The 10,233-nt window shown below is 55.7% G+C and overlaps 1 protein-coding gene across 2 annotated transcripts; it reads left to right on the top strand.

Moving 5' to 3' along the window:
- Positions 1 to 271: 271 nt before the first annotated feature.
- Positions 272 to 8,964, top strand: CDC37 (cell division cycle 37, HSP90 cochaperone). 2 transcript variants are annotated; one of them, XM_045545621.1, is made up of 8 exons: positions 272 to 468; positions 4,985 to 5,260; positions 5,473 to 5,734; positions 5,844 to 5,959; positions 6,044 to 6,166; positions 6,743 to 6,925; positions 7,028 to 7,099; positions 8,394 to 8,964. In XM_045545621.1, exons 1-8 carry the CDS (start codon positions 367 to 369, stop codon positions 8,541 to 8,543), a joined length of 1,284 nt encoding a protein of 427 aa, XP_045401577.1. In that variant the 5' UTR covers positions 272 to 366; the 3' UTR covers positions 8,544 to 8,964. The 2 variants fall into 2 exon arrangements, with proteins under 2 accessions (XP_045401577.1, XP_045401586.1); XM_045545630.1 differs by having other exon boundaries at positions 274 to 468; positions 5,626 to 5,734.
- The last annotated feature ends 1,269 nt before the right edge of the window (positions 8,965 to 10,233 follow it).

Here is a 10,233-nt window from a genome sequence, read left to right as displayed (position 1 = left end):
TCCCTCAGCCTCGTCATCTGTCCTCCAGCTGCAGCCGCAGACACCCACCGCGGGGCGGCGAGAGATGAAGGGGCTCATAATCAGGGCGCCCACCCATATAGCCCCCACGATGCCCAGCGGAGCCCCTGCGGCCGATAACGCGGGGCCTGGGCGGGAACTCCGGGGGCTAGGAACATGTGCGCAGGGCCCTTTAAGGCGAGCTCAGTCTCCAGTGCCGCTGCCGCGGTTACTAGGGATGTGACGTCACGGGCGAGGGGCGTACGCGGCCGGGCGGAAGCGGAAGGGGCGGGGCTCCGCGCACCGAGTCTTCAGCACTGCCGCCACCGCCGCCACCGGGGCCCGAACGGGCTGGGCCGCCGAGGCAAGATGGTGGACTACAGCGTGTGGGACCACATCGAGGTGTCTGACGATGAGGACGAGACGCACCCCAACATCGACACGGCCAGCCTCTTCCGCTGGCGGCACCAGGTACAGCGTGCGCGTCCATCCCCTTCCCCCCACCGTGCCGGACCCCGCTTCAGCGTTCTGAGCCCGAATACTGCCCAGGGACCTTGCTACTCACACCTGGGATTCTCAGCCCACAGTCTGGACTTTCCGGTCTCTCGATTCAACTCCGGGACCCCAGTACCGATGGGACCTTGCGTCCCTGCCCGCGATCTCTAGACCCCCCACCCCTTATTTTTGTGTGTGGGACTCTCTGTTCACCCCTTGGGCTTCCTCATAGTCTAGACTCCCAAGACGAGCCTTGGAGGGTCCCCCTAATCTTGTCTGGGACCGTCTGTTTACACCCAGAAACCTACCTCAGAGTCTGTACCCCGAATCCTGCTGGATGATCCCTCATCCTGTTCGAGTACCCGCTTCTGATTTGGGATTTCCCATTGCCCCTTCCCCAAACCCTATAGTTTGGGCCCCCAATACTTTGGCTCTATTTTGGGATCTGCTTCCCCGGGTTTTGACCCACAATTGATACCCCACTCGTTTTGGAAACACAGCAAGGAACTTTGCCCTACCCTGAGATTCCTGTTCCTGTCCTGGGAGCCCCTACCCACTCCCGGGACCCCCTTTCTGTAGTGTAGACCCGTGACCCACCAGCATCCCCAGTACCACCTATGGCTTGGGTTCCCCTCTGGATCCAACCACCAGCTTCACCCCGATGGACTCTCCAATTCTGGCATCTCTGTTTTGAGTGCACCTTCTGTAGTCCCTGTTATTCCAGGAGACCCTGCCCACGTGGCTTCTGGCACTAGCCAGAGCTCCTGCTCCTACTTAGTATTGCAGACCCTGTCACCGCCCACCGCCAAGGCTGACTTCCTGTATGAACCTCTGCCAGCATGGGAAACTCTCCCCCACCCAAGCCCAGGACCCAAAACCCATCCCACCTTACTTCTGTCCCCAGCCTGATCTGCTACTCTCTCACATCCAAATTGTCCCTGCCTCCATCCCAGGATCCTTCCTGGTATGATTCCAAATTCACTACCACATCTTTTATCTTTCTGCCCACAACAGAACCCCCAAATCCAGACCTCAGAACCCCAAATCTGGTAATCCATCTCCTACCACCCCTTGGTGCTCACTAGCCAGTAGGGTGGCTCTAAAACCCAACAGTCTAACTTCCTGCTCCCCTAAATCAGAATGCCTGCACCCATATACCTGTGCTTATTATACTTTCAAACTCAGGGCATATACCTCTCAGTACCATCTGGCTAGGAATTTCTCACCCCAGCCTCCCATAGGGTAACTCCCAATCATTTATCCCAAAACTCCTAGAAGGGCCCTTCCCTATTCTTTGGTTGGCATTAGGCCCTATATCTGGTTCCCAGTCCCCACCTCCAAACCTATTCCTCAAAGCTGCAGTCTCCTGGGTAGTGTACCTGCCAGGCAAGCCACTGGAGTGTGGGAAGAAGGTTCTAGCACTTCTATTTCTTGCTGCGTGTAACATTTTATCATGGAATGTTTAAGACCTCCGCAAAGCTCCAAAGACTATTCTTGGGAACACCTATTTCTGTCACGTAAAGAGGTTAATCTTTACTACTGTGTGTGGAGAGTGGTTCGGTCCTGCTGGGTAGGAGGATTTTCCTCTGCTGCTGAGTAGCCTGCCTGCCACGCCCTCCTCCCTGCTGGCACAGAACCTTTCCTGTCCTGCCACTGAGAGCCCAGTGGCTGTAGTGCAGTGGAGGGGAGGCAGGGGGCCTCAGCGTCTCTAGCACAAGTTCTAGGGCAGGCAAGCTCGGGTTCTAATCCCAGCTGTAGAATAATATAGCCCCACCTCCATGAGACCCTTCTAAGAATGAAATGAAAAGTAGGTCCATAAAAACTTGGGGCAGGGCAGTGGGGTAAACCTTTTGGAGAAGGAAGGAGATTAGTAAAAAGGAGGCCTGGTGTCTTGGTTCTGAACACAGACCTGACCACATGGGTTCAAATCCTGGTTCCTTGGCATGGTGGCTCATACCTGTAAACCCAGAACTTTGGGAGGCCAAGGTGGGAAATCACTTGAGCCCAGCTTGGGCAACCTAACAAGACCCCATCTCTCTAAAAAAAAAAAAAAAAAAAAAAATGCCTGGGCATAGTGACACACACCTGTAGTGCCTGCTACTCCAGACATTGAGACAGGAGGATCATCACTTGAGCCCAGGAGTTCAAGGCTGCAGTGAGCTGTGATCGTGCCACGGCTTTCCAGCCTGGGCGACAGAGCAAGACTCTGTCTCTTAAAAAAAAAAAAAAAATCCTGGCGCCTTCTGTGTCATTCACATGCTGCATGACTTCTAGTTAGTTGTGATTGTTCTGTGCCTCAGTTTTCCCACCTGAGAATCTGAATAATATCCACCCTGTAAGGTCATTGTGAGGGTTACCTTATTTGATGTCTGTAATGCTCTTGGGGCAGTAACTACTATTGTCATCCTTATTTAGGCAATTCTTGCTCATGGTTAAAAAAAAAATTACAAAAGTTCCAGAAGGAGACAACGGAGTCTCTGTTCCCAGCCCTAGTTCCCTGACTCTTTTGCCCAGAGACAGCTGCTATGAGTGGTTTCTTGTGGCTCCTTCCAATGAACTGTACAACGTTGAGATTCTGTGAGCCTCAGTTTCCCTGGTGGTAAGGTGGGCGCAGTGACACCTGCAGGCCCTGCTTGCTGCGGTGGCTTCTGCCCTGTTCTGCCTGCCACATGAGGTGTAAGGCCAAGGCTGCGCAACCCCACTAGTTTCAGGAGGCTTTTTTTAGCTCTGGCTTCCCTGGCGGCTGCTCAGAGGACACTGGGGAGAGTGGTGGCCATCAACAGAGGCCAGGAGGGTGGTAGGGAGACTCCAGTGTGACACAGGCCCATGATGGAGAAAGGGAGGTGGCACAGGCCACAGCTGCTTTTTCATACCTAGCCACGAGGCATGGGCCACCTCAGCCCCTAATCCATATGGGTGAAACTGAGGCTCAGGATTGGCTGTGTCAGTCCTATTGGGTATTAGAATAGGGGCCAGATCTCCCCATGATCCTCACCAGTGGGTGAGACCCTGTGACAGTACTTGGGGACACAGCCTTAAATAAGGCATGGGAACGAGTCAGCAGAACACTCTGGTGGCAGTGATGAGTGCTGTGTTGGAAGCATTTTCCACGGAGTTACTCATTTGGTCCTCACGGCAACCCTGTGAGGACCCATTTCACAGAGGGGAAAACGAAGGCCAGGAAAGGTTTAGGTGACGTGTGGGAAGTCACGTTAGCAGAGTTGAGTGCTTTGACCATGTGGTAGCACCAACTCCCGATTATGGAGCATTTATTTCAGGCCAGAAATCAAGCTAAGCACTTGAAGGACATTTACTTGTTTAAGCCCCAGAGCATTCCCCAGAGAGAGAGAGATTGTGCCCTTGGACAGATGGTAATGACAGTGGGCAGCACAGGACTGGTGTTCCCTGAGTGCCCAGCGTGGCCCTTGACTTTTTACTTTAATGCTCTCCTTTGTTTCTCCTAGTACAAGCTTGTGAGGTTGGTGCTGTTGTCTGTGTTTGACAGATGAGGAAACCGAGGTTCTGAGAGGTTAGGGGATAGCCTTGGGGCATCCAACCCAAGGTGTGGTGCCCTGAGGCCATCCTCTAGCACCTCATCACATGGTCTGATGGTCCTTGGTGGTCAATGGCACTGTGGGCCGGGGTACTTGGGAGCAAAAGCAGGGAAAGGAACCCCATGTGCAGAGGCTGAGAAGCAAGAGAGAGCCAGCATCTGTGTGGGACCTGCAGTAGGCATCAGGAATCCCATCTGAACCCACCACTCCAAGGTGAGGTAGCGGGAAGGGCCAGGGGTCAGGTGGTCAGATGTACAGGTGTCAAAAACCCCTCTGGCGGCCTCCAAGCTTAGATCAGAGGGACAGTGATTGAAGGCAGCAGCTCTGGACAGAGCAGGCCCCACAGGGAGCCAGATGATGTGACGTGAAGGAGGAGCCAAATGGGAGTTGGGGACAGAGGGGACCGAGTGATAATTAGGGGCTCGGGTGGGGGTCTGAGCGAGACGGGCAGTGAAGGCGGGGCCAGGAGTCTGAAGAGACACGGCGCCATCGTGGAGCTTGGGGTGCAGTGGAAGAGAAGGCACCTGGGGAGCGACATCAGAGGGCAGGGGTGGGCAGGAGGCAGATGGACACCAAGCTGGGGGCTCAGACAGAGCTGAGAGGGCCCTGGCAGTGATCCTGGAGCAAGACCGGGGTGGAACGAAGTGGAGAAGCATCTAGAAGTGAAAACTGCCAGGACTTGGTGGAGTGGGAAGGGAGACAGGGCCTTTGCTGAGGGAGAGTACAGCAGAGACCTGGTTTTGAGGGGTAAGATGGGCTGGTTTGAGGACTGGGGCTCTGGTGCGCACGGGCACCTGGTGAGGGTGGGAGCTCGGAGGCCAGGGCAGGGAGGTGGGCGCAGACATTTCCTGGGGTCATCTCCAGTGCAGTGACCGGCTGTGGGGCAGGGGACAGGCCTTTCCCCTGAGTGACAGGCCGCTGTCCACCCCTGCCCGCAGGCCCGGGTGGAGCGCATGGAGCAGTTCCAGAAGGAGAAGGAGGAACTGGACAGAGGCTGCCGCGAGTGCAAGCGCAAGGTGGCCGAGTGCCAGCGCAAGCTGAAGGAGCTGGAGGTGGCCGAGGGCGGCAAGGCGGAGCTGGAGCGGCTGCAGGCCGAGGCGCAGCAGCTGCGCAAGGAGGAGCGGAGCTGGGAGCAGAAGCTAGAGGAGATGCGCAAGAAGGAGAAGAGCATGCCCTGGAACGTGGACACGCTCAGCAAAGATGGCTTCAGCAAGGTGGGTGGGGAGGCCACTGCGCACGCGCAGCGGGCACGCATGCGCAGCCAGCTCCACGTGGGGACGAGGACTGGGTAGGTCAAGTTAGACCTTGGGGGGAGGGCCGTGGCCACAGGGCACAGGGGTGGAGGAAGGACAGAGGGAGCGGGGACGGGTTTGGGGGGCCGAGCGGATGAAACACCCCACCGGTTCCCCCTCTGATCTGCCTGAAGGCCCATGCCCACGCTCCCGCCTCCTTGATGCTCATGGCTTCGTCACCACCTCCGCCGTGGATGGGATGGGCGCTGCGGCCACGGCCGCCACGGCCGCGTTCGAGGTGCCCCACAGCCTTGCCCCAGCCCACTCCCCTTCTCACCCTACCACAGAGCATGGTTAACATCAAGCCTGAGAAGGCGGAGGAGGACTCGGAGGAGGTGAGGGAGCAGAAACACAAGACGTTTGTGGAAAAGTACGAGAAACAGATCAAGCACTTTGGTAAGTTAGGGGTGAGTCCCCCCTCCCCAGGAGGATGAGGGGGGACGAGGTAGGGGCTGGCCCTTTGCCTCGAGGGTCTTTGCAGCATCTTGCCAGCACCTCCCCACAGGCATGCTCCGCCGCTGGGATGACAGCCAGAAGTACTTGTCAGACAACGTCCACCTGGTGTGCGAGGAGACAGCCAATTACCTGGTCATCTGGTGCATTGACCTGGAGGTGGAGGAGGTGAGTGGAGCCTGCCCCAGGGCTGGGGAAAGGCACTACCCTGAGACCGCCACTTGGTGACACCATGCCTGTTCTCCCTGGCAGAAATGTGCGCTCATGGAGCAGGTGGCCCACCAGACCATCGTCATGCAGTTCATCCTTGAGCTGGCCAAGAGCCTGAAGGTGGACCCCCGGGCCTGCTTCCGGCAGTTCTTCACGAAGATTAAGGTAGGGTCCCTCCTCAGGGCACCAGCCCATGGTCCTTGGGGAGGCAGACAGGTGTCCGCTTGTACTGGGTTCACGTCAGAAGAGAGTGGGGCCTGGGAGGGGGTGAGAAGTAGGCAGATCCTGGCCAGATTTTAAATGAGGAGGCAACAGGATCTGCTGATTTGGGGTAAGGGGTAGAGTTAAGGATGCCTCCATCTTTGTTTGTTTGTTTGTTATCGGAGCACTTGGAGGAAAAGGGCTTACCCTTAGGGAGACCAAAGGCAGGGCAAGCTGGAGGGATAATTAGGAGCTGGGATGTTGCTGTGTGGAGTTAGAGGCATCCACGTGAGGACATTGAGGACGGGGGTGTCACAGGTCTGTGGTGGAAGGGGCCTCACAGGCAGGCAGATGATCGTTATTGTATAGGCAGATGAGGTCCTGGTGGGGGGAGGCCTAGACAGAGGGAAGGAGAGGCTCAAGCCTTGGGGTGCCCATCACGTAGTTCAAGACCAGACTTGGGGAGCTCTGAGGACCTTCAACTGGAGGGTCCTGGCCAAGCGCTGGGCTGGGGCCAGTGAGCACTGCCCGTCCCTGTAGACGGCTGACCGCCAGTACATGGAGGGCTTCAATGATGAGCTGGAAGCCTTCAAGGAGCGAGTGCGGGGCCGGGCCAAGCTGCGTATCGAGAAGGCCATGAAAGAGTATGAGGAGGAAGAGCGCAAGAAGCGGCTGGGCCCCGGCGGCCTAGACCCCGTCGAGGTCTACGAGTCCCTCCCTGAGGTGCGGCTCCCTGGCCCAGGCAGGCGGTAGGTGGGCAGTGAGTGGAACCTCCCCCGAGGTCACAAGGACCCACACCTTGACCCTGGCTCCTCTGACCCCCAGGAACTCCAGAAGTGCTTTGATGTGAAGGATGTACAGATGCTGCAAGATGCCATCAGCAAGATGGACCCCACTGTGAGTGACTGACCAAGTCCCAGGCCCTTGGGGACAAGCCACATGTCCTTGGCCCTGCTCCCTGAGTCCAAAGCAGGCTGGTGAAGATGTCTCTCCTGGGCTTCTCCAAGGAATAATGGGGGTTGTGTCACTGTGCCACATGCTCACTTAGATTTATTGAGCACCTACTATGTACCTAGTGTCCAGTGATGGATGCGGAGCTTCCAGTGCATGGTCCTCAGGACGTACGATGCCTGTCACTGTGGGCCATTTATGAGCCCAGCCTCAGTTTCCTTGTCTAACCCAGAGTTTCTCTGTTGAAAGCAGCTCACAAATTACCTGGGGAAGGTGCTGAGCACATGGCAGGTTCTGGTAAACACTGGTTGGTAATGTTATTAGGCCTGTCAGCGCCAGTAGACAAGGACTTTGAGTCTCAACAGGCCTTGATTTGATCCCATTTCTTGCCATTTGGCACAGTGGTTGGCCACACTGGCTTCCTGATCTGTAAAATGGATCTAGTTCTAGGACCTGATTTCTAGAAGCTTCCATGGGAATAAACATCTAGACCAGGGTCTGCAAACTACAATAAATAAGGTTTTATTGGGCCAGAGACAGTGGCTCACACCTGAAATCGCAGCACTTTCGGAAGCTGAAGTGGGAGGATCACTTGAGGCCAGGAGTTTGAGACCAGCCTGGGCAACATAATGAGACCCCATCTCTACAAAAAATTTTAAAATTAACCCGGTGTGGCGTGGTGGCACGCACCTGTAGTCCCAGCTACTTGGGAGGCTGAGGCAGGAGGATTGCATGAGCCCAGGAGTCTGAGGTTGCTGTGAGCTACGATCACACCACTGCACTCCAGCCTGGGGGACAGAGAGTAACCCTATCTCAAAAAAAAAAAATAAATAAATAAATAAATATATATATATATAAGGTTCTATTGAAACACAGCGGCTGTGTTCCCTTGTTTTCATATATTGTCTACAACTGATTTTTTTCTACAATGGCAGAATGAAGTCGTGACAGAGACCATATGGCCTGTAGAGCCAAAAATATTTACCGTCTGGCCCATTACTAAAAAAGTTTGTTGGCCTTTTTTCTAGATTACACTATTTAAATTTAAAGTAAAATTTAAAGTTCGATTCCTCAGCTGCACCGGCCCCATTTGAAAGGCTCAGTAGCCACACCTGGCTGCTGCCATGTCGGCCAGCCGTGACCTAGAATAAGCCGGAAGTGGGCTTGAGGATGTGCAGGGGACAGGCGGGCCACACGGCAGTGGCACCTTAGCCTCACCTACTCACCCTTCTCCCCACAGGATGCGAAGTACCACATGCAGCGCTGCATCGACTCTGGCCTCTGGGTCCCCAACTCAAAGTCCAGCGAGGCCAAGGAGGGGGAGGATGCAGGTCCCGGGGACTCGCTGCTGGAAGCCAAGCCGGGCGATGACAAAGATGTCAGCGTGTGAACCGCCCCAGCTGCCACCTGCCTGCCTGCAGGCCCCTGTGCCCCTCTTTTGAGAAAATGAAAATAGATACCATCTCCCTAGCTCCTGGCTTCCTCCGGTTTCGCTGCTCCCCCCAGCTCGGGGGGCCCACCCTGTCCCCACACCACTGCCCTGCTCCCCAGCACTCATCTGAGTCTTTGCTTTGAGTCGAGGGGCTTCACTGCCTGCAGTCCCCCCCACCCCACATCAGCATTATGCCAAAGGCCTGGGGGCCCGGGGGGGGGCAGAGGTCGCCAGATTGGTCCACCAGATGGTAGGGGGAGGGTCCCCAGCCGAGGGGCTTGTTCCCGTTACTGGGCTCTGTTTTCACTGTTTATCTGCTGTCTGAGTCTTCTATTTGGTAAGCGGCAGTGGTCTTCCAATAAAGGATTTCAGATGCTCACCAGGGCTGCTGCGAGGGTTGTTGGCACTGCCCTTCTCTTGGGGAGAGGGGAGGAAAGTCCTGTGTGGGCCGGGTGCAGTGGCTCACGCCTGTAATCCCAGCACTCTGGGAGGCCGAGGTGGGAGGATCATTTGAGCTCAGGAGTTCGAGACCAGCCTGAGCAAGAGCGAGACCCTGTCTCTACTAAAAATAGAAATTAGCTGGACAACTAAAATATATAGAAAAAATTAGCTGGGCATGGGGGCGCATGCTTGTAGTCCCAGCTACTCGGGAGGCTGAGGCAGGAGAATTGCTGGAGCCCAGGAGTTTGAGGTTGCTGTGAGCTAGGCTGACGCCACGGCACTCTAGCCAGGGCAACAGAGTGAGCCTCTGTCTCAAAAAAAAAAAAAAAAACAAAAACCCTGTGTGGATGGTTGGAGGATGAGCCCAGGTCACCCCAGGCTTCTGCCCTCCAGCCGTCCTGGGTCCTCACCTTGCACATGCTGTTCCACTGCCTGGAACAGTCTTCTTCCAGAGGCCTCCTGTCAAAAGCCTTCAACACCTTCAGTTCTCACCCACTCACACCCTTGCCAGGGCCATAACTCCTGCCCCAGCCTCCTCCCTCCCCCCAACACATCAGTCCCCAACAGGTGGCCGCCAGAGGGTGCCTAGGAGCACAGGAGTCAAGGCAGGTCTGGCCCAGAAGCCTTGCTGGGCTCCCCAGTCTGCACCACCTGCCTGTTTCCTGTCTACCCTGTTGTCCCCGCTCCCTCCTTGCTGATCCTTGAACACTCAAGGTTTCCCTTTGGCAGTGGGGCCCTAGGGGACTTACACTCAGTGTACCCCCTATATATGCCAAGAGTAACAACGCTAGTGCCTTCCTCCCAGGGCTGTAGCACAAGGAGGATTAAGTGTGATACTGCTTCAGGCAAACACAGCACCTGGCACTTACATGCTCAAAATGTGGACTTTAGCCTGGCATGGTGGCTTGTGCATGTAGCCCCAGCTACTCAGGAGGCGGGAGGAGCCCCAGGCTGCAGTGAGCTAGGATGATGCCACTGGACTCCAGCCTGGGGCAACAGAGCAAGATCCTGTCTCTTTAAAAAAAAAAAGACTTTGCCTCTTGCTTGTCCCTCTGCCTTAAAAAAGGGTGCACTCCCTTAAAAAATCATGAGATATTAGTACTTCTGCCACAGAAAGAGCTTAAAGACGAGTACTATAACACCTACATACACATGAACTTGAGCATGAAATGTCTCCCAATGGAGCCCTCTGCCCGCCCCTCCCGGG

The sequence above is a fragment of the Lemur catta genome, chromosome 1 (assembly GCF_020740605.2).
Source record: "Lemur catta isolate mLemCat1 chromosome 1, mLemCat1.pri, whole genome shotgun sequence".
Lineage (NCBI taxonomy): Eukaryota > Metazoa > Chordata > Mammalia > Primates > Lemuridae > Lemur > Lemur catta.
Note: the sequence above shows the minus strand (reverse complement) of the source record. Positions and strands in the feature narration are given on the sequence as shown.

What these genes read in the sequence shown, in the direction of transcription:
- CDC37 (XM_045545621.1), top strand. Translation starts at nt 367, where the DNA reads ATGGTGGACTACAGCGTGTGGGACCACATCGAGGTGTCTGACGATGAG. An exon ending in TTGACCTGGAGGTGGAGGAG is followed by an intron (nt 5,960 to 6,043) that starts GTGAGTGGAGCC and finishes TCTCCCTGGCAG; the next exon opens with AAATGTGCGCTCATGGAGCA. An exon ending in TCTACGAGTCCCTCCCTGAG is followed by an intron (nt 6,926 to 7,027) that starts GTGCGGCTCCCT and finishes TCTGACCCCCAG; the next exon opens with GAACTCCAGAAGTGCTTTGA.